At 43.9% G+C, this 24,214-nt stretch overlaps 1 protein-coding gene across 2 annotated transcripts in view; it reads left to right on the forward strand.

The window, feature by feature from the left end:
* The window catches only part of INPP5D (inositol polyphosphate-5-phosphatase D), a 221,960-nt gene extending 199,236 nt beyond the window's left edge, over positions 1-22,724 (forward strand). The window contains exons 23-27 of one of the 2 annotated variants that reach the window (XM_073581250.1): positions 478-630; positions 901-988; positions 6,306-6,380; positions 15,456-15,686; positions 18,048-22,724. In XM_073581250.1, the coding sequence (XP_073437351.1) occupies positions 478-630; positions 901-988; positions 6,306-6,380; positions 15,456-15,686; positions 18,048-18,372 (872 nt within the window). In that variant the 3' untranslated portion in view covers positions 18,373-22,724. The remainder of the gene's footprint in view (positions 1-477; positions 631-900; positions 989-6,305; positions 6,381-15,455; positions 15,687-18,047) is intronic. The other variant, XM_073581251.1, reaches the window with a different exon arrangement.
* Positions 22,725-24,214: the final 1,490 nt, after the last annotated feature.

Raw genomic sequence — 24,214 nt, forward strand, 5'->3', positions numbered from 1 at the left:
GTCTCTATTCTCCCATCTGTTATAAAGAATACAGAGCATATGTAGATATGTTCTGTTCCTTGGCAGCAGTTAGATTTTGATTCATACCATCTTATCTGTCTAATTGATATAAAAATAGTTCAGGTTCTTTGGCATCTTATTATATTTATAGCACATCTCCCTCTTTTCCTGTCAAACAAATTATTGCAAAAAAAAAAAATAGAGTGCGGACATGCCAAAATGTGCCAGAATTCTGGAAAAGTTTTACTATTTAAAATGTAACAGAATTCTGAGATGTACCAAATTATACTAAAATTGTGGCACAAAAAATTATTTAAAGTTCATTAAGGAGACTAGATTATCTAAAAATTATCTAAATATTTCCAAATGTATATTCCAGCGTGAGCCACTGTGTGATTTTGGCACAATTTTAAAATGCCTAATTGTTAGTAAATCCGCCCCTATATAGGAAGCCTAATTCATTCTTTCCTGTGACAGGTGAGGGCTGCATTGCACTTCGAATGGAAGATCCTCAGCAGAAACAGTTCCCATTCTTCACCCTTCTGACACATCATGGAGAGGATACAGGTCAATTTCAGGGAGAAATCTGTCTTCATGCATCCTCTGGAAAACAGAGAGAGAAGCTATATGGTAAATCATGCAGGATAATCAGTTAAAAAAATTATAAGATTTAGTTATTATGTAATCTATGAATATCATAATTTTTAATCTGAAGTTTTGGGAGATTGCAGATTATTTATCACCCAACTCTGCTAAAAAAAACATATGGACAAATTATTTTTCTGCTTATATGATGCTAGACAGAAAAATATATTTGTCTACCATACACTGATTTTTTTCATGCTTTTGACAGCCCTACAGTTTATTACACATTATCGTATGTAAATATTTGTGTTTTAGATTTTGTGAAGATTGAGAAAGATGAAACTGTAGCACAAAAACAACAAATAAAAGCACAATGCAGTCAGCAATGGGAACAGGCATCCAGGTAATAACAAAGTGTTATAATCTCTTCTTACATACTACAGTTAGGACATTGCAGAATAATAATTATTATTTTATTCATCACAATTAGAGATGGGCGAACCTGAACAGTAAAAAACTTGTTGAAAGGCTGGAGCCAATCAACAAGCTTTCATATGTGGACACTTCCGACTAAGTCACAGCCATGTCAAATATTGGCACGACTGTGATTGGCCGGCACACGTTTGTAAAAAAAAAAAAGAATAAAAAGACGTGGGGTCTTTTCTATTTTTGATAACCAGTGCAGGCAAAGCTGGCAGTTAAGGGTTGCAGCGCTCAGCTGTGAGTTTTGCCTGGCTGGTTATAGAAAATAGAGGGGAACCCACACCGTTTTTTACTAATTATTTACAGCGGAGGAGCCAACCGATGAATACTCCTGCTGTCACTGTTATTAGAGGCAGCAGGTGTAGGCTGATGGGAGTAACAGTCCCATCAGCCCGCCAATTGCTCTCATTGTTTTAACCTGAATACAACTCTCTTCATTCTCCCCTGCTCGCGCTGATCGCCAGCAGGGGGAGAATGATGAGAGCGGTCTTCAGCACCCGGCGCTGGGGAACCGTGCTTACTGTACCGCTAATTCTTAGGGCCCCGTCACACATAGCAACTCACCAGCGATCCTGACAACGACGTGAACTTGTTAGGATCGCTGGTGTGTCGCTACATGACGCTTAGAAACCCGATATTTACCTTGGTTACTAGCTCCAGCTCGCTGATCGCTGGTCTCCCGCCTGCCACCCGCAGCAATGCGTGCTGGCCAGCGGGAGACCAGCGATCAAAAACACATCCAGGCCATTCGAGGACGATCAGTGATACCCGGCAGGGGGGCCGGTCGCTGATAAGTGTCACACACAGTGATTTCGCTGGTGAGATCGCTGTTGCGTCACAAAACTTGTGACTCAGCAGCGATCTTGCTAGCGAGATCGCTGTGTGTGACGGGGGCTTTAGGCGTCGGGACATGTCACATCCATGTGTCATCTGCGTGCGGGATGTTTTGCCGCCCGTGCTGCCGGTAAAAAATGAACTTGTCTACGTGTGGATCAGACGGACACACAGTCCATGGAAACACACAGACATGTGCACAGCAACATACAGTGGGTACGGAAAGTATTCAGACCCCTTGAAATTTTTCACTCTTTGTTTCATTGCAGCCATTTCGTAAATTCAAAAAAGTCCATTTTTTTTTATTAATGTACACCTTGCACCCCATCTTGACTGAAAAAAACAGAAATGTAGAAATTAATGCAAATTTATTAAAAAAAGAAAAACTGAAATATCACATGGTCATAAGTATTCTGACCCTTTGCTCAGTATTGAGTAGAAGCACCCTTTTGAGCTAGTACAGCCATGAGTCTTCTTGGGAATGATGCAACAAGTTTTTCACACCTGGATTTGGGTATCCTCTGCCATTCTTCCTTGCAGTCCTCTCCAGTTCCGTCAGGTTGGATGGTGAACGTTGGTGGACAGCCATTTTCAGGTCTTTCCAGTGACGCTCAATTGGGTTTAGGTCAGGGCTCTGGCTGGGCCAGTCAGTAATGGTCACAGAGTTGTTCCGAAGCCACTCCTTTGTTATTTTAACTGTGTGCTTAGGGTCATTGTCTTGTTGGAAGGTAAACCTTCGGCCAAGTCTGAGGTACAGAGCACTCTGGAAGAGGTTTTCTTCCAGGATTAGTGTTGAGCATTCAACACATTAGCCGGATGATGGGACTACTACTGTCCCATCATTGGCTAATGTGTCAGTCACTGTCATTGTAGCAGGCATCGCCCGATGGAACTTGTAGTCCCCCGGCAGCCGGCACAGACCCCCGGCAGGCCCGTACAGACCCCCGGCAGCCGGCACAGACCCCCGGCAGGCCCGTACAGACCGCTGGCAGCCGGCACAGACCCCCGTCAGCCGGCACAGACCTCCGGCAGGCCCGTACAGACCCCCGGCAGCCAGCACAGACCCCCGGCAGGCCCGTACAGACCGCCGGCAGCCGGCACAGACCCCTGGCAGGCACATACAGACCGCCGGCAGCCGGCACAGACCCCCGGCAGGCCCGTACAGACCCCCGAGAGGCCCGCACAGAGCCCGCCCGCACACACAGACACGCGCAGTGTCCGCCCACGCACCGCCCACACTCTTCCCGCCTCCCGAACTTGATGTACAAGGAAAGAAAGGGTTTTTTTTAAATCCGATATTTCTGTCCCATTTACTTGAATGGGACTTCCGGTATCGGAATCGGCGATACCCAATACTTTTTGTGTATCGGGCCGATCCAATCCGATCTGATATTTCTGGATATCGGATGGTATCGCTCATCACTATCCAGGATATCTCTGTACTTGGCCGCATTCATGTTTCCTTCAATGGCAACCAGTCCTGTCCCTGCAGCTGAAAAACACCCCCATAGCATGTTGCTGCCACCACCATGTTTCACTGTTGGGATTGTATTGGGCAGGTGATGAGCAGTGCCTCGTTTTCTTCACACAAACCCCTTAGAATTATCACCATAAAGTTTTATCTTCGTCTCATCAGACCAGAGAATCTTATTTCTCATAGTCTGGGAGTCCTTCATGTTTTTTTTAGCTAAGTGTATGCAGGCTTTCATATGTGTGGCACTGAGGAGAGGTGTTGTGAACATTCTTAACCTGACTTCTAAGTTTGGGCTCCCTCTGGTGGTGGCTGTGGGTAGTGGAGCTGGTCGGGTTGACAGAAGTCCATCACCTGAAGACGATGAGTGCAAGTTAGGTGTTACAGACTGGGAAGATTTAAGTGAGCAAGCTTCCCTCAGTTGCTGCTGATGATTTGTTTTTCTTCCTGTGCATCTTGAAGTCCGCTTGTCCCCTGCTTGGTCCTGCATCATTCAGATAAGTTATTTGTTTGCTGGAATCTTTATGCATTTCATCCAGTTTTGCCTTTCTCTGCTTTCTGCTGCGTGGGTTCAGCATTGTTCCCTGCTGGGACCGGTGCTGGACCCCGCTCCATATGTCACAGCTTATGTCAGTCTGTTCAGTATTGCTAATCCCCTGTTATAGCAGTGTATTTGGTTTTGCTTCCAGTTCACACCAGAATGCTGATCTAGTGGGGGAGAGGTCTTGTGGCCTGAGTATTTTTGTATATCAGACGTGTTGTATTTTTTAGGGTTTTTGCGTGATTGCAGACAGTATCTTTTCTGTCCTATGCTATCTAGACAGTTTGGGCCCCATCATTTGCTTACTCTATTTTCTGCCTTTGTTTGTGCCTCATCTTGTCTCACCGGCAATATATGTTTGGGGGCTATCTATTCCTTTGGGGTTCTGCTCCGGGGCAGTTTAGCTTACCCCTTTCTTGCTTTAGGCTTAGTTTACTTTTGGGCTGTGCCGAGGCGTCTAGGGCATCGTAGGTACGTCCCACGGCTAATTCTAGTTGTGTTGTTAAGTTTAGGGGTCTGCAATCCGCTAAGTTGCCAACCTTTCTGGTGTTCTGGTTGCCTAGCTTATTTCCTGGTTATCTTCCTCGGTGACCTAATCATAACAAAGAGGCTTCCGTCGGGCCACTCTGCCATAAAGGCCCAACTAGTGGAGGGCTGCAGTGATAGTTGACTTTGTGGAACTTTCTCCCTACTGCATCTGTGGAGCTCTGCCACAGTAATCTTGGGGTTCTTGTTTACTCTCTCACCAAGGCCCTTTTCCCATGATTGCTCAGTTTGGCTGGACGGAGTGGTCTAGGAAGACCTCTGGTGGTCCCAAACTTCTTCCATTTAAGAATTATGGAGGCCACTGTACTCTTAGGAACCTTGAGTACTGCAGACATTCTTTTGTAACCTTGGCCACATCTGTGCCTTGCCACAATTCTGTCTCTGAGCTCCTTAGCCAATTAGTTCTCATTTGGTCTAACTTTCACGGTGAGCTATGAGGTCTTATATAAACAGGTGTGTGCCTTAACAAATCAAGTCCTATCAGTTTAATTAAACACAGCTGGACTCTAATGAAGGAGTACAACCATCTCAAGGAGGATCACAAGGAAATGGACAGCATGTGACTTAAAGGGAATCTTTCACCCTTTTTTTGCCCTATTAGCTGCCGGCATAGACATCGGGGGCTTATCTACAGCATTCTGTAATGCTGTAGATAAGCCCCCGATGTAACCTGAAAGAGAAGAAAAACACGTTATATTATACTCACCGAGGTGGGCGGTCCGGTCCGATGGGTGTTGCCCTTCCGTCCGGCACCTCCCTTCTTCATGCGTTGACGTCCTCTTCTCCTGTCCTGAAATGGCTCCGGTGCAGGCGCATTGCTCTGCCCTGTTGAGGGCAGAGCAGAATTCTGCAGTGCGCAGGCGCCAGACCTCTCCCGACGCCTGCACACTGCAGGACTCTGCTCTGCCCTCAGCAGGGCAGAGCAGTGCGTTTGCGCCGGAGCCATTACAGGATGGGAGAAGTGGACGTCATCGCATGAAGAAAGGAGGTGCCGGACGGGACAGCGACACCCATCGGACCGGACTGCCCACCTCCGTGAGTATAATGTAACGTGTTTTTCTTCTCTTTCAGGTTACATCGGAGGCTTATCTACAGCATTACAGAATGCTGTAGATAAGTCCCCGATGTCTATGCCGGCAGCTAATAGGGCAAAAAAAGGGTGACAGATTCCCTTTAAATATGAGTGTCTGAGCAAAGAGTCTGAATACTTAGGACCATGTGATATTTCAGTTTTTCTTTTTTAATACATTTGCAAAAATTTCTTCATTTCTGTTTTTTTTCAGTCAAGATGGAGTGCAGAGTGTACATTTAATGAGAAAAAAATGAACTTTTCTGAATTTACCAAATGGCTGCAATGAAACAGAGTGAAAAATATAAAGGGGTCTGAATACTTTCGGTACCCACTGTAGATTTCAATGTTTCTATGTGTGTCAGTGTGTCAGATACATGTGAAAACTGTCACCACATATACCGGAGACACGGACGTGTGAAAGTGCCCTAAAAGAGGATTTTTTGGTCATGTGCCACTATATTATTTCTTGCGTGATTTTCACAGTCTGCAGAGCTTTTATTGCTGTCAGAACTACCAGAAACCATAAGGAACACATTATTTGTGTCTATTGGCATTTGCGTGAAAAAAAGATTAGTCCCAGTGGTCATGACTCCGTTATGCACCAAAACCATTGCGGCTGCGATGTTATTAGTGTAATCTGTGATGCCAGTGTAAAGAGTGGAGTCATCTAGTAAGGAAATGCAAAGATTTCTATAATATTGGTCATCAATCACACTGACTGCATATCTATTAAAAAAAGTCTGCTAAGTCTACTCTATTCTTCTGGATTGCAGGAGTGGGAAAGGCTTTGCTGATAAAATGGCGCGGGTGCTAGGTGTTCCACTGTGCTCGCCAGAGGCATTAAGCAGGTATTCTTCTATTTAGAACTAGCAATATCACCTGCAGACGTAGTGGGAGGTGGGCAGTTCTATCGGAAATTTGTTAACCAGTGTCATTGAATAAACCTAATTTCTCATGAACGTTATGAGTACACATAAGATGTATGTCAGATGAATTTAATCCTTTTTTTAAGGTCAACCAGCCATCATAATGTACAGTGGGTGAAATAATTTAATTCATGTCTAAGGCCTCATACTCACTGGCGATAAAATCGGCCGATTGCAATCCGATTTTTAATCGGATTGCACTCTGACCCATGTTAGTGAATGGGTGACATCTCACTTGCGATTTTTTTCTCAGCCAAAATCGGTCTGAGAAAAAAAATCGCAGCATGCTGCAATTTGCAGCGATTTTCCACAATAGAAGTCAATGGGTGCGATTAAAAAAACGGACCATACGTTTTCCATCCGTTTTTAACGGATGCATCACTATTCTGTGGTATAGAACACTGTAAATGGTCCTGTAAATGACTGTAGAAAAAGAGTGGCTGGGAAAAAAAACGGATGGAAAACGGATGGAAAAATAAAAAATCACATAGAAATCGCATGACACTGGCATAACACTCAACCCTTTTTTCCAGTCCAGAAATCGGACCGTTTGTTTAATCGCCAATGGGTATGGGGCCTAAAGGTGCTAATGACATGAATTTCTGACCAGATGTCAGTAACAACCCATACAATCCACACAGGCAAAGAAATCACACCATAGATGTCTGTAAATTAAGTTCTGCACAATGATGAGAAATAAATTCAGAAAAAATAACACAGGGAAAAATAGGACTTTTTTTTTCTTACTTGTCTTGAGTGTGCAATCCTTATACAATCCGTTTTATACATCAGCAGTTATTAATAATTTACAATGTTCAATGTTACAGAACTGCAATGTATCCATAAAAATTGGATTCTATACTGTGGCTCTATATGGCATCTGATTTTTTTTTTATGCACCCATAGACTTGAATGGTTGAGTCTCATCCGATTTATGGGAGAAACTTGTGCATGCTGCAATTTTTTTTTACACACATATTCGGTCAGGGAAAATAATTGCTCATCTCCACTTCCCTATTGAATAACATTGGTCCAAGTGCTATCCACTATTTCCACGCATGACGCTCGGAGCAAAAATACGGTTGTGTGAACAAGTCCAAATGCAGATAAAAGTATAAGAACAATAAAGCTACTTTGCACCATCTTATATACCACATAGAGCCCCAGTGTAAAACAAAACTAAATAAAAATCATTGTTCTACAACACCAGAGTAGCATTATATACAAAAACTCATAAAAAGACAAAATATATCAAAATTACAAAAAGTTAGGTAAAGGGCATCCCTCTATTTTTGGAAGATGTAACACTTTTATTGGAAATATGTTTAAAGGGAATCGTCACCCCATTTTAGCCCTATGAGCTGCTGCCATCGCCATCAGGGGCTTATCTACAGCATTCTGTAATGCTGTAGATAAGCCCCGATGAAATATGAAAGATAAGAAAAACACGTTACATTATACTCACCGGGGGCATGGTCCGGTGCGGTGGGTGTCGTGGTCCGGTGCCTCCCATCTTCATACGATGATGTTCTCTTCCTTGCTCCTCCCTTGGCTCCTGCACAGGCGTACTTTATCATCCCTGTTGAGGGCAGAGTAAAGTACTGCAGTGCGCAGGCGCTGGGAAAGGTCAGAGAGGTCCAGCGCCTGCGCACTGCAATACTTTACTCTGCCCTCAACAGAGATAATAAAGTACGCCTGCGCAGGAGCCGCGGCAGAAGGAGAACATCATCGTATGAAGATGGGAGGCGCCGGATGGGACGGCGACATCCATCAGACCGGACCGAACGCCAGGGTGAGTATAATTTAACTTGTTTTTCTTATCTTTCAGGTTACATCGGGGGGCTTATATACAGCATTATACAATGCTGTAGATAAGCCCCTGATGGTGGTGCCAGCAGCTGATAGGGCTAAAATGGGGTGACAGACTCCCTTTAAAAGGAATCTGTCAGCAGGTTTTTGCCATGTAATCTGAAGACAGCAGGAGATAGAGGCTGAAACACAGAATTCAGGGAGGTGTCACTTGTTAAAGTTGTCTAATAAGTATGAAGCATTTATAACTAAAGGTGCTTTCACATTGCGCTCAGACACCCGTTCAGTGGCCCCGTCGGACTGACGTCCAATACACAGGTAAAACGGAATTCAGACATATGCGCTAAAAGGACAATAGACTATAATGGAGCCGGCAGAGCTAACATGCTCTCTGCCGTGCCTCATTTTCGGGCATATATACCTACTGGAGGCGGACACCCAGATGCAGTCTACTGTTGTGAGCTCATTTTCGGGTTTGCCTCTGGCTTCTGGTGAGGGTTATGGAGCTGGCTGTGCTGACAGAGGAGTAGTGAGTTCTTTATCTGGACTCCCTCTGTGGGTGAAGGGAGGTAATGAAGCTGATCTAAATGGCAGAGACCGGCCACCTGAGGAGGAGGACTGCGATTGGACATCAGGAGTTTCTGATTGGATTTAAGGCAGCTGACTCCCTAGTTTCTTGCTGGTGATTTTTCCTGACTCTGGCTCCTGGTTTCCAGTTTCATTCCTGCCTTCCTAAAGCTAAGTTTTCTCTGCTATTGTTCATATGAGTTTTTGTCTGGTTTACTTAGTTTTTGTGTTCAGCCAGCCCTGGCTTGGACTGGGCTGAATCCCCATTTTGTCTATGATCTGTTGATCTCTTTTGCTCTGTCATCAGAATATACCTGAGTGCTGATATAGTGATTTGAAGTCTAGCGACTTCAGGGCCTTTTTTTATCAGACGTGTTGGACATTCTTTATGGCAGGGTTTCTTGCGTGATTGCAGACAGCAGCTTTTCTTTCCTGTCCTTTCTAGTTAGCGAGGGCCCCATCATTTGCTCAGCCTATCTTTCTACCTGTGTCTGTGTTTTCATCTTGTTTCACCGACAATACATGTTGGGGGCTGTCTATTGCTTTGGGGTCTGCCCTGGGGCAGTTTAGATTTTCCCTTTCTTTCTTTAGGCTTATTTAGTTCTCCGGCCGTGACGAGGCATCTAGGATCACCGTAGGCACGCTCCACGGCTACTGCTAGTTGTTGTGGATAGGATCAGGGGTCTGCAATCCGCTAGTTACCAAACTCTCCGGTTTTCTGGGCTTAGCTTGCTTTTTGTTTTTTCCTCCTCAGTGACTCATTCATAACAGAATCACTAGCCATACCGCAGATCCTAGGGTACTCAAAAGCAGGAAAGAATTGTAAAAAAAAAAAAAGTGTCAGAATTTTTTTATATGTATATATTCTCCTCTCTTTCTCTGGGGCCGTAGGAGGATTCTTTTTTTTTTTTCTCCTTGATGGAGATTAAGCAATTTTCTGATCGTGTGGAGCAGCTCGCTGCTGAAGTGCGGGGAATTTCCGCCTATCTCACTCATTCACATGCTGTTGAGCCAAGGATCCCTGCTCCTGATGTGTTTTCTGGGGATCGGTCTAAATTTTTGAATTTTAAGAATAATTGTAAATTATTTCTTGCCTTGAAGCCTATCTCATCGGGGAGCTCTGCGCAGCAGGTTAAAATTGTCATCTCCTTGCTGCACGGCGATCCCCAGGATTGGGCGTTTTCTTTGACACCTGAAGATCCTGTTTTGACTAATGTGGATACATTTTTTCAAGCCTTGGGATTGTTATATGATGAACCTAATGCTATTGATAAAGCTAAGAGAGCCCTATTGGCATTGAACCAGGGTCAGAAGCCTGCAGAGTTATACTGTCAGAAATTGCGAAAGTGGGCGGTCCTTACTACATGGAATGATAGTGCATTGCCAGCTCTCTTTCGGAAGAGTTTGTCTGAGACTTTAAAAGATACTATGGTGGGATTTCCTGTTCCCTCTGGTCTTGACGATTCTATGTCAGTAGCCATTCAAGTTGATCGGCGGTTACGTGAACGCAAGACTACACGGGAGGCGCTGCCACATTTTGAACAAATGTCTGAAACTATGCAATGTGATAGAGTTTTGTCTAGGGCGCAACGTCAGGAGTTTAGAAGGCGTAAAAAGCTGTGTTTTTTCTGTGGCGATGCCTCTCATGTTATTTCTGTCTGCCCTAGACGAGAGAAACGTTTTGCACACACATTTGCTGTGGGTGGTGTACAACCTAAGTTTCTTTTGGCAATTACTCTGATCTGCTCCTTATCCACATTTTCCGCGAAGGCTTTTGTGGATTCAGGAGCGGCCTTGAATCTAATGGACTTGGATTTTGCTAAGCGTTGTGGTTTTCCTAGGACACCTCTGCGGGGGCCTATTCCTTTGAGTGGTATTGATGCTACTCCTTTGGCGAAGAATAAACCTCAGTTTTGGACCCAGGTGATAATGCGGGTCGCCCCAGACCACCAAGAAAATTGCAGATTTTTGGTGTTGCATAATTTACATGATACCATTGTTCTGGGTTTTCCCTGGTTGCAAATCCATAATCCGGTTTTGGATTGGAAATCTGTGTCTGTGGTGAGTTGGGGTTGTCGGTGTGCTCTTGGTGACACTCCTGTTTTCTCCACCTCTCCCCAGTCGCATGATGTTCCTGACTATTTGGCTGATTTTTATGATGTATTTAGTGAGAGCAAGTCTGCGTCTTTGCCTCCTCATAGGAGTTATGACTGTGCAATTGAGTTGAGACCTGGGTGTAAATTTCCCAAGGGTCGACTTTTCAATTTATCTGTACCCGAAGACGAGGCTATGCGATCTTATATTAAGGAGTCGTTGGAGAAGGGTCATGTTAGACCATCCTCTTCGCCCTTAGGTGCTGTTTTTTTTTTCGTGGCAAAGAAGGATGGTTCATTAAGGTCTTGTATTGACTATCGTTCCCTCAACAAAATTACGGTTAAATTTCAGTATCCGTTACCCCTGATTTCTGATTTATTCTCCAGAGTTAAAGGTGCTTGCTGGTTTACTAGGCTTGACCTCAGGGGGGCGTATAATCTTATTCGCATCAAGCATGGGGATGAATGGAAGACTTGCGTTTAATACTCCGGAGGGACATTTTGAGTACCTGGTGATGCCTTTTGGGCTCACTAATGCCCCTTCTGTCTTCCAATCCTTCATGAATGATATTTTCTGGGACTTTGTAGATAAGTTTTTGATCATCTATCTGGATGACATTTTGATCTTTTCCAGGGATTGGGATTCTCATGTGGAACATGTTCGGACTGTGTTCCGGATTTTGAGGGAGAATTCCTTGTATGTTAAGGGATCGAAGTGCCTTTTTGGTGTACAGAGGATTTCATTTTTGGGATTTATTTTGTCTCCGTCAACTATTGAAATGGACCCGGCCAAGGTACAGGCCATTTATGATTGGGTTCAACCCACTTCTTCGAAGGCTCTCCAGAAGTTTTTGGGTTTTGCTAATTTTTATCATAAATTTAGAGCTAATTTTTCTGGTATTGCTAAACCACTGACTGATTTAACTAAGAAGGGTGCTGATGTGCTGAATTGGTCTTCAGAGGCTGTTTCGGCCTTTCAGGAGCTGAAGCGGAGGTTCACTTCTGCTCCGGTTTGGCGTCAACCTGATGTCTCACTTCCTTTTCAGGTGGAGGTAGACGCTTCAGAGATTGGTGCAGGAGCTGTTTTGTCCCAAAAAGATCCGGTTACGTCTAAAATGAATCCCTGTGCCTTCTTTTCCCAAAAGTTCTCCCCATCTGAACGCAACTATGATGTGGGGAATCAGGAATTGTTAGCCATGAAATGGGCATTTGAGGAGTGGAGACATTGGTTGGAGGGAGCTAGACATCAAGTTGTGGTCCTCACTAACCACAAGAATTTGATTTACCTTCAGTCGAACAAACGCTTGAATCCTAGACAGGCTAGTTGGGCCTTGTTTTTTACGCGTTTTGATTTTGTGGTCTCCTTTCTTCCAGGCACTAAGAATGTTAAGGCAGACGCCCTTTCTAGGAATTTCTTTGCTGATTCTCCTATTGTGACCAAGCCTACTACCATCCTAGGTGAGGGGGTAGTTCTTTCTGCCATCTCGCCTGATTTGAGACGTGCTCTCGAAGAATTCCAGGAGGACAAACCTGAGCGTTGTCCTATGGGAAAATTGTATGTTCCTGACCAGTGGAGGAAGAGAGTGATGTCTGAAGTTCATTGCTCTGCATTGGCTGGTCATCCAGGTATTTTTGGTACCAGACATTTGGTGAGTCGGTCGTTTTGGTGGCCCGCCTTATCTCGTGATGTCAGCAATTTTGTGCAGTCCTGTGGGACTTGTTCCCGGTCTAAACCCTGTTCTCGCTCTAGTGGGTTGTTGATGCCCTTGCCGGTGCCTAAGAGGCCATGGACCCATATTTCAATGGATTTTATTTCTGATATTCCTGTCTCTCAGAGAATGACTGTTATCTGGGTGATTTGTGAAAGATTCTCTAGATGGTCCATCTTGTATCACTCCCAAAGTTGCCATCTTCCTCAGAGTTGGTACCCTTGTTTTTACAACAGGTGGTTCGGTTGCATGGGATTCCTGAGAACATTGTATCGGACAGAGGAGTTCAGTTTGTTTCCAGATTATGGAAAGCCTTTTGTTCCAAGCTGGGAATTCAGTTGTCCTTCTCCTCTGCGTTTCACCCTCAGACCAATGGGCAGACGGAGAGAACAAACCAGACTTTGGAGTCCTATTTGAGATATTTTATATCTGCTGATCAGGATGATTGGGTTTCATTTTTGCCCTTGGCCGAATTCGCTTTAAATAATAGAGCTAGTTCTGCCACCTTGATGTCGCCCTTTTTCTGTAACTTTGGGTTTCATCCTCGATTTTCTTCAGGGCAAGTGGAATCTTCAGCCTGCCCAGGTGTTGACATTGTGGTAGACAGAATGCAGCAGATTTGGGACCAAGTAGTGGATTAGTTGTCTCTCTCCCAGGAAAAGGCACAACGGTTTTCTAACCGGCATAGGACCATTGGTCCCCGGTTTAAGTGGGTGATATGGTTTGGTTGTCATCAAAGAATATCTCTATGAAGGTGGCTTCTCCAAAGTTCAAGCCAAGATTTATTGGACCTTACAAGATTTTGGAGATTCTTAATCCGGTTTCTTTTCGATTGGCTCTTCCTGTTACGTTTAAGATCCATAACGTGTTTCATAAGTCGCTGTTGAAGAGATATGTTGAGCCAGTAGTTCCTATGGCTGCACCTCCTGACCCTGTATTGGTTGAAGGTAATGTGGAATATGAGGTAGAGAAAATACTGGATTCTCGTCTGGCTAGACGGAGACTCCAGTATTTGGTCAAGTGGAAGGGTTATGGCCAGGAGGACAATTCATGGGTCTCTGCCTCTGATATTCATGCCGATAGATTGGTCCGTGCTTTTCATCGGGCCCATCCTGATCGGCCCGGTGGCGTGGATGAGGGTTCGGTGACCCCTCCTCAAGGGGGGGTACTGTTGTGAGCTCATTTTTGGGTTTGCCTCTGGCTTCTGGTGAGGGTTATGGAGCTGGCTGTGTTGACAGAGGAGTAGTAAGTTATCTATCTGGACTCCCTCTGTTGGTGAAGGGAGGTAATGAAGCTGATCTAAATGGCAGAGACCGGCCACCTGAGGAGGACTGCGATTGGACATCAGGAGTTTCTGATTGGATTTAAGGCAGCCGACTCCCTAGTTTCTTGCTGGTGATTTTTCCTGACTCTGGCTCCTGGTTTCCAGTTTCATTCCTGCCTTCCTAAAGCTAAGTTTTCTCTGCTATTGTTCATATGAGTTTTTGTCTGGTTTACTTAGTTTTTGTGTTTAGCCAGCCCTGGCTGGGACTGGGCTGAATCCCCATTTTGTCTCTGATCTGTTGACCTCTTTTGCTCTGTCTCCAGAATATACCTCAGTGCTGATTATAGTGATTATACCTCAGTGCTGATTATAGTGATTTGAAGTCTAGCGACTTCAGGGCCTTTTTCTATCAGATGTGTTCGACATTCTTTTTGGCAGGGTTTTTTGCATGATTGCATACAGCAGCTTTTCTTTCCTGTCCTTTCTAGTTAGCAAGGGCCCCATCGTTTGCTCAGCCTATCTTTCTACCTGTGTCTGTGTTTTCATCTTGTTTCACCGACAATACATGTTGGGGGCTGTCTATTGCTTTGGGGTCTGCTCTGGGGCAGTTTAGATTTTCCCTTTCTTTCTTTAGGCTTATTTAGTTCTCCGGCCATGACGAGGCGTCTAGGATCACTGTAGGCACGCTCCACGGCTACTGCTAGTTGTTGTGGATAGGATCAGGGGTCTGCAATCCGCTAGTTACCAACCTCTCCGGTTTTCTGGGCTTAGCTTGCTTTTTGTTTTTTCCTCCTCGGTGACTCATTCATAACAGTCTACTACTTCTGAGTGTCCGCCTCCAGTAGGCGTTCACTCCTGAAAATGATGCACTGCAGAGCACACGTTCGGTTTATCGGCATCTTTATAGTCTATGGCCCCATTGATGCATATGTCCGAATTCCATTTTTGCAGTGAGTTCGGACGTAAGCCACTGAATTGGTGCCTAAACGTAATATGAATACACCATAGGAGATTAACATTGCCTGAATACACTAGTCCAGTAACATCACCTTTCTTTGTGATAAGCAGCTCACTGTCTATGGACTTTGTACATACAGGGCCTGGTGTTGATGGGGCTAGCTTTCTCAGCTCTACTGCATTGTAAATCTAAAAGCTCTGATTGTGTGAGAATGGCTGCACCCAGTAATCTAAGGGATACATCCTTCGATTCAGATTCTCTTTTCCTACGTTAAGGTGCTATCAGATAAGGTTGCCAAACCTACGGACAGATTCCCTTTAAAGTCTACATATTTTTGTCTACAGAGCAAAAAAGAGTACAAGATTGTGTAAGGAAGCAGGGAACGAGAAGTAAGGTGCTGTCAGAAACGTCTTATCCTCTATGAGAACAAAGAATAGGGCATTAAAATTCAATTTGTCCGATCCTTAGTAAAATAGTCGTCTCCTGATAAGATCTGCAAGTTTGGCAAACCTTTCTCCTATGTGTATATGTAGTTTGAGTCTTATGTTTATCCTGTTTTATTTACAATTTAGCTAACATGTTTTTATCTGTTTCCAGTACAGACCATATTCTTGTAGCCCAGGGCATAAGCAATCAGGTAAAACAGAGTCCTCCAAATACCCCACAGGGATTTAAAGGAAACGAGCAACGAAGCAAGCCAAGTTCCCCAGTGATGGGTCGTGGAGACACACCAATCACACCCCCAGCTCGCCCTTCTACGCCTAGTCAAAAGTTTTTACCTTGCAACAATCCTCGAGGAGCTCCGAATATTCGTCAGCAGGATTCCATGTAAGTACTATCAATAAATGTCATCTTGAACAATGCCGGCTATAGATTCATAGATGTGATAGTGAGAGGAGGAGAGGATTCTGCTAATAACCTCTTGTTGAGAGAGTAAGGGTACCGTTACACCTAGCGATGCACCAGCGATCCCGACCAGCGATATGACGCGGTCAGTATCGCTGGTGCATCGCTAGGTGGTCGCTAGTGAGCTGCCAAACAGGCAGATCTCACCAGCGACATCGCTGGGGACGGGGATCGCTACTTACCTGTCAGACGCGGCGATCCTGCGTCCTCCCGCCCAGCTCCACACGTCGCTCGTCGTCACAGCAGGAAGCGCCGCAGGAAGTGACCGACGAGGAATGATCCAGGAGCCTCTCGCGCGATCAGCGATAACCAGCGGGGGAGCCGGTCAGAGGTATCACATGTAGCGATATCGCTAGCAATATCGCTGCAACGTCACAAAATCGGTGACTTTACAGCGATATTGCTAGCGATATCGCAGTGTGTAACGGGGGCTTAAGAGATCTAGTATGGGGAAATCTTGCTTTCTTCTTCAGGATGTCCCCATCCCCACTAGTGCCAGTACTGTGGCCTCTTCATTGTCTTTTATATTGGTTCACACTTACACAAACTATTACTCTTTGCAATGATTATGCTTGGTATCGTATCACATCTTTGTTCCATTCTTCAGGTCATATTCACACACTTTTTCTGCAGGTGTCTACACCAGAATACACAATAACAGCCTGGTCATTGTGATTTTGTTGGTTTTTTTATTGCGTCTTCGCCTTTTTATATGACATTTTGGTGCAGATTTGATGCAGCGCTTTTTATACATTTTTAAGTTCTAAAATGTTGGATTCTACATTAAAAAATCAATTACAGTTTTTTACATGTTTTTTCAAACTCATCATAGAAACCTCTTGAAAAAACTGACTAAAAAGTACAAAAAAGCACACAAACAGCAGGCAAGATCTTTCATGATATTAGGCTAGTTTCACACTAGCGTTTATTCGACGCAGCGCACGGCGCCGCTAAGCCCCGCCCCCTGCCGGCTCCCTGCCCGCCCCATCCTGTCATCGCCGCCTACTATCGCACATGGATGCTTGCGATCTGCGCACCCTATCTTTAGCATAGGGTGCGCAGATTGTGCGCTGGCCGTGCGCTAGTAGGATTTTGGCATGCGCTGCACACTTTTGAAGGTGCGCCCGTGCGCACCGAACGCAGCATGTTGCATTTCGGCGCGCACGGCGCACCTTCAAAAGTGCCCAGCGCACGCCAAAATCCTACTAGCGCACGGTCTGCGCACGATCTGCGCACCCTATGCTAAAGATAGGGTGCGCAGATCGCAAGCGTCCATGTGCGAAAGTAGGCGGCGATGACCGGATGGGGCGGGCAGGGAGCCGGCAGGGGGCGGGGCTTAGCGGCGCCGTGTGCTGCGTCGAATAAACGCTAGTGTGAAACTAGCCTAAAACTGTTAAATGTAGCAGATTTTCTGCACAAAAAAAGCAGCAGAAAAACAGCAGTTATGCTGCACATAGGAACATGACCTCAGCATCAATTAGCTGAATGGTGAGAGTTCTTTAAAAGGGAATATGTCACCAGGTTTTTGCTACCCCATCTGAGAGCAGCATAATGGTGGGGCAGATGCTCTTTATCCACTATGTATCACTTACTGGGCTACTTGCTGTCATTTTGATAAAATTGCTATTTTTAAGCCGCAGATCTAGCAGCTCCCTGAATGTTGAGCTTTTTATAACCCCATCCACACCGCTGATTGGCAGCTTTCTGCCCATGTATACTGTACTGTAGAGTACACAGTAATCTGCCAATCAGTGGTGGGTGTGGGCTTATACAGAGCTTATGAATATGGAGGACTACCTGGCAGCAGGTTTACAAGTCCACGAATGATAATTTCTTACTGATAAAACTGTCATTTTATAAAAACTGCAGAACGCAGCTATGTAAGTGACATATCACTGGAATCAGGGTATCTGTCTCTACATCATGCTGCTCTCAGATAAACTTGGTGACAGATTCATTTTATTTAAAACTTAGGATAGAGAATCTGCTTTAAAAGCCTGGATAACCCTTTTAATGGATATCCAATAACTCCAGAATTCCAGTCATATTAATGAGAGATTAGGAAACCTACATGTGGAACCACTCAAAAAAGTCTGTTCTAAAATTTACCTAGAGATTCTGTATTCTGTGAGCCCAGGACTTTACCAAGAGTAACTTATAATATTTTTAAAACTTTCTAAAAATTTCTATTTAACACAATTAACTGATTTATAAATAATCTATTAATGTCCACATTTTGCTTAATTATGTAGCCACTTTAGCTTTTTTTTTTTTCATCTGCAGTCGTCCCGCAACTCAACCTGATGTACCAGAAATGGTTGATAATCCTCTATATGGTCCAGTGAACAGCGGCTGCCACCAACCACCACCGGCCCAATGCCGACCACTTAAGCCACCTGAACCTGCTACTCGCACTACTTCTGCCATTCGTCAGCGATCTATGACTTATTCATCTTCAGATAAAAAACCTGTGGCTCCAGATAAAACTGCAGCAAAAAACATAGTATCTGTTACCATCAACCGTCCTGAAGTAGCTCCATCTATATCCAAACCTCGTCGTCCTCTTCCTTCAAAAATCCAGGGTGGCCGTGATGGTCAGCACACTTAACCTTGCCATTCCTTGAAGCACAGTGGAATTTGAACAGATTCTGTATTTTGTCAAAATTATATTGCTGTTTTTGACACATTACACTCTGAAAAACATGTTCTATGTGTTTGTCTTTTCCATTTTTACTTCCATCTCTGAAATCCATATATTTTATTTTTGGCTGAACGATGAAATGAGTTATCTGGGCATCATATTTTGTATAGGTAATCAATATCAGATCAGCTGGGGTCTGAATGCCTGCACTCCCAACTAATCAGCTATCTTAGCACTGGTGGTAGACGTACCTGGATGCAGCCACTACACATTAAGGCAGTGGTCCACAATCTTTCTTACCATAAAAGCCATATTCAGCTCTGACAGAGGATTGTGAGCCACATTCAACTCTGAGAGAGGGTTGTGAACCACCCTCAGCTCTGAGAGAGGGTTGTGAACCATCTTCAGCTCTAAGAGAGGGTTATAAACCACATTCAGCTTTGAGAGAGGATTGTGAGCCACATTCGGCTATGAGAGAGGGTTGTGAGACACCTTCAATTCTGAAAAAGGGTTGTGAACCACATTCAACTCTGAGAGAGGGTTGTGAGCCACATTCAACTGTGAGACAGGGTTATCAGCCACATTCACCTCTGAGAGATGGTGTTGAACCACATTCAGCTCTGAGGGAGGGTTGTGAGCCACATCCAGCTCTGAGAGAGAGCTGTGAGCCACATTCAGCTCTGAAAGATGGTTGTGAATCACATTCAGCTCTGAGAGAGAGCTGTGAGCCACATTTAGCTCTGAGATATGGTTGTGAGCCACAATCAGCTCTGAGGGAGGGTTGTGAGCCACATTCAGCGTCCCATCCCTACAAAGTAGTGACACCGAGAACCTGGTGTAAAGACAGCCAAAGCTTGCCCACAAAAAGCACATAGTGACTTTGTGCCCCTTTCATTATAGGCAGGATATTTACATCCTAGAGTGTCCACTTTACCCCCATTCAATATTCATACCTCTCTAACTGGTAGTTTCATTCTTTCACCAGCTTACTATATTTATCCCCCCCCCCCAATATATGAACATCCAAATCTGCTCTTCTGTGTAAGGCTACTCAGAAAAGTCACCATCTGGAGACCTGATCACAGATGTTTTCTAGATCTTGTGCTAATGCAGTAAGCTGGTACACAACCGAGGGCCACAGATCAGGGCTCAAGAGTCACATGTGGCTTTCTAGCCACAGGTTGGGGACTCCTGCATTTAGGGCTCATGCAGATGTCTGTGCAACAAGGTTCAAGCATGGACCGCAATGCATGGACTGGCCATAGGTCTCCTGACCTGACCGTGACAGCTTCATATAATTTTCTGAGGCTGTCATGCTCGGGTTGGGAAACCCACGGCCAGTCCCTGCTGTTCAGACTCATTCAGAGCTTACATCCAGCGGCCACTGTAGCAATATCAGCTGATCAATGTGAGTGCTGGGATTCAGATGTGCATGTTTTTATAATGATGACCTATCCCAAGGATAGGCCATCAGTATATTAAGCCCAGATAACACTTTTAATACATGCCCTGTCTTTTGATTGGTAATATCTATATATGTATATTTAAAATAGAGCATCTTTGTAATATTATCTGATGTCAAATTCCACCATTTTTATTTTACTGGAACCCAAAGCAAACAAATTATTTGCTGATGACAGATCTTAAAAGTTATTTTCCTAATTAATTCTTTGGCTGACATAAGAACCTCCAGTTATTAAGGTGCTAATGATAATGTCAATCACACCCGCAAACATTTTAGAACATTTTATAAAAAAATTATACAAAAAAATTACAGAACTGTCAACAGCAGCTAGTTGGTGGTTTCAAGATAAAGCGAGATGCTTTTATTTTTGCTGCTTACTTAACTATTGTTAATCAAAGGTCGAGCTTCATGTTATTAATACTTGGTACTATGCATAAGACCAGCATTTTCCACAAGTCTATTTGAATATGAAGAGATTGTCCAGTGAAAACAAGTTATCACCTATCTACCGGATAGGTGATTACTTGCTGATCGGTGGTGAGGCTGATGGGTGGGGATTGGGCCACCGGTATCGGCATTGATCAGAAAGGGGAATTTTTATCCCCATCTGGGAATTTCTATCAATGTTACAAAATGGAGCAGCAGAACAGATGCCAGAATGCCGCTCCATTCACTCTTTATGGGACTGCTGTAAACAGCAGAGTGCAGCACTTGCAGCTCCATAAGGAATGAATGGAGCAGAAGTTGAACATTCTAACTGGAATAAAGATTCCCAATTCTGCCGCTTATTGGTGAGGGACCCCACCAATCAACAAACTATCACCCATCTTGAGGATAAGTGCTTTTTTTCACCGAACAATCCCTTTAAGGCCTGTTTTACATGTCATGACATGGTCTGTATATGGACTGCAATGTCTGGACTGCCCATGGGTGTCCTGACCAAAAATCAGCAGCCTTTTGGGTAGATGTAATATGAGTCTGTTGAGTTCTTCGAGATTCTTGGCTGGCCAGGACAACGCAGCCCATATTCAGACCATGAATATTGGAATTGTGAATCTGGCCTAACATTCAATTATTCTTGTAGTGACATTAATAAATACTCATACATTCCATATTGGTATGAAAAACGTATTCCGTGCATGATACATGTATTTCATACTATGCATATATAATACTGTGGTCAAACACATCTTCTATAAAACTGCTCCATGAACCCGTTTCTTTCTGCTGATTATAGTGTAGATAGCTTATAGGACCAGTTACAAAATTAAGTAGTGGAGCACCACAAAGAAACATTCCTGCTGTATCAACATTTCAGGTCATCACTAAAGGCTGCAAAGGTATTTAGGCACAGAATATGGTAGGTAAAGAGTTTCTCCATCAAATCAAGGCTGTAGCTAAATGTTCTTTAAATAGTCTCAGTAGTTCTGTGGTGCCTATTTCACGGTAGCCCAAGCTCTTTGGGCCCCGACTACCTAGCTTCAGGTCCTGTGCTTAAAAGTGTTGGATCCGAGACAAAAAAAGAGTCAGCTCACTGCTGGGAACAATGGGAGCCAACATCCCATTGAGAGCCACTAAATTCTGTGAATGGCACTTACAGTTGTAAAATTATGGAGTTCGGCGGCCGAAACATCGCCCACACAAACGCAAAACGGCCACAGGTGGGCGGGGCATTGGCTGCGTTAATTTAATTTTTAATATGTAGTTCACCTACAGTGACCACATATTTAATAAGGATCCATTTAGGATCCAAAGGAACCTGCTGTTTTTGGTGAGTGAAGCGAAGTGAGCCAGATCACCAAAAAGAGCCGAACTGCCCGCCACTAGCGCTCAACACGAGCATTTACTATGACAACACTGGACCAGAGGAGTGAGTGAAGGGGATGGCTGACTGCTTATTTCAATAGTCAAGCCCGCCCCCTTCTTTAGTACTTAAAAAGAAAAGGGGGATGACTTACCTACCAAAATATGTCTTCTGCCGTTCCCCATCACTCACTCATCTGGAGAGGTGCAGATTTAGGTAATTCTGTGCGGTGTGAAGCCCATGACCAGAAGAGAGGTGGCCAGAACCTGAAAGGCAGCAGCTAGTAAAGGGACTTGTCACCAGGGCGAATAGAACTAAAGTGTATTAGTAAGTTATATATCTTACAATGTAAAGATCATTTATTACATTTTTTGGTTAGCTGAAAAAAAGAACCTTTAACCACGGTACTGAAGAAAAAAAATTACAATATCACGTTATACTCTTTGTATTTTATTTTGTACTGTTTGTAAATGACTGTTTTTGCAACTTTTTGTGTAATCCACATTATTTAAAGAGCTTTACTTGAATGAAGAGATGAATTTCCATGAACAGTGCCAAAGTGTAACGCATAATCTCACTCTTCTTTTTGTCCACTTAGTTAATTTAACATACAAAGAAACTGCACAAATGTGATTACCGTAATTACATCGTCAAGTTTTATTTCTCTTTGAATTGGTAGATTTTTAATGTAACACCTCCTCCCTCATCTATGAGTGCACTTTAAATATGGAAGGTACTGTGAGAAATGCTGAAATTCTAGGTGTACATGGTTTTTGAGGTCCAAGGTTTTGAAAGAAACAGGCCCATCTATGCACCCGTTACACTTCTGCTGATCGCTGGTCAGATACATGGGTACTGGCCACTGGAGATGAGCAGCGCTAGGACATTGTGATGGTACAGTGCAGATGGATTTCATGGTTTGCATGTGCGACAGAGAGCACTATTCAGCATTACTGTAAATAGCAAAGGTTTTACTGTTTTGTATATTTCTCTGGAAGAATATCATATTTAAATGTGAGCAGAATAAAAGTATTTTATTCATTGAAACAATCGGCTCTAGTAAATCATTTCTATGCAAAATGTTTAATTTTCTTACTTTTAATAGCTAACAACTGAAATCTCTTCCCACACATCCTATTATAAGAAATGTATCAACTACAATAGGCCGTGTCGCTGAGCAGGCCCCAAGGGCACACTGGTATTCCCCTTTCAAGGGTAGCACTCCGTTCCAAAGTCCATGTCAATGGCTGCCAGACCAGAATCCTCAATGTATCACAAAAAATGACTATTAAGAGTAATTTAAGTTAGTTCACCATGACTCCTATACTTAAAAATAAAATATCATCTTTATTTCAATTTATTAAAATGCCAAATAGTGCAACATGAATTCTACACTATCACCAAACATATAAGGTTAAAACACCACAGGGGGGTGCCTGACCCTGCAAATGCCTATTCCTCCCTGCCGGATAGCAGAGGTTAGCACCCTATCACCTGCGCAATGGCACCCCCGCTCTTCGATGGCTGCCCCTGCTAGGCCTATAGGCCCCTATTCATGGCAGGGGGTGCAAAAGATCATATAAAGGATGAGACAGAGAGAATATATATAGGAGATAAGAGATATTCTATTATCTGACTAATATCATCCACATTGACTTGTTCATTGAATGTTTGTCTAAATAGACTATTCTGTGACAGCAGGAAGACTATCTACATATGTTCATTGAACTGTCCGTCCTTTGATAAATCATCAAATTGCGGGAGTAAACCCCTGGGATCAAAGATCGGTCGGTGTCCCTGCTAGTACAGCAAACTATCCCTCTGTCCCTCTCTCTTAGGGTAAGTTCACACAGGACTTTTTTGCTGCATTTTTTTCATGTTTTTTATGCCAATTTCCAGCTGCTTTTTCCATTGCCAGCAAAGCATGCCGACTTGGGAGGAGCTGAACGGAGAAGGTGCGGCAGTGGGCGGAACTTCACGGAGGAAGTCCGTATCCTTCCGCAGCTCTGCCATACACTATTGGGAAACTAGCCTTAGACTAGCATTTCTTCTGTGGTGTTGCTATCAGTGTGTCTAGAGTGGGAGAAGAGGGTTGCATTGACGATCCAACACAATGGGCAGCACTTTAACACATTTTATGTGGTCATAAATGTGTAAATAACTCATGAAATAATAAAGTTACATTAAAACCAAGCACACCATAGTTTTTCTTGTGAAATTCTCGATAAGTTTGATGTGTCACACGACCCTCTTCCCATTGGAAAACATAAAGTTGGATCCAAAATGGCTGACTTCCCAATGGCTGCCATGGTCACCATCCATCTAGAAAAGTTTCCCCCCTCCCATATACTAATGTGCCACAAACAGGAAGCCACCCATTCCCATTTTATTTAGGTGTATCCATATAAATGGCCCACCCTGTATAAAAAACACATTATACTCACTTAACACCAAATCCCCGATGCCCATGTCTCCTAGAAAAAATGTAAAATAAAAAATCAACATATACTTACCTTAATACCCAAGCCCCAATGACCTTG

The sequence above is a fragment of the Dendrobates tinctorius genome, unplaced genomic scaffold, assembly GCF_039654945.1.
Source record: "Dendrobates tinctorius isolate UK_male_01 unplaced genomic scaffold, ASM3965494v1 ptg000069l, whole genome shotgun sequence".
NCBI classification, from domain to species: Eukaryota; Metazoa; Chordata; class Amphibia; order Anura; family Dendrobatidae; genus Dendrobates; species Dendrobates tinctorius.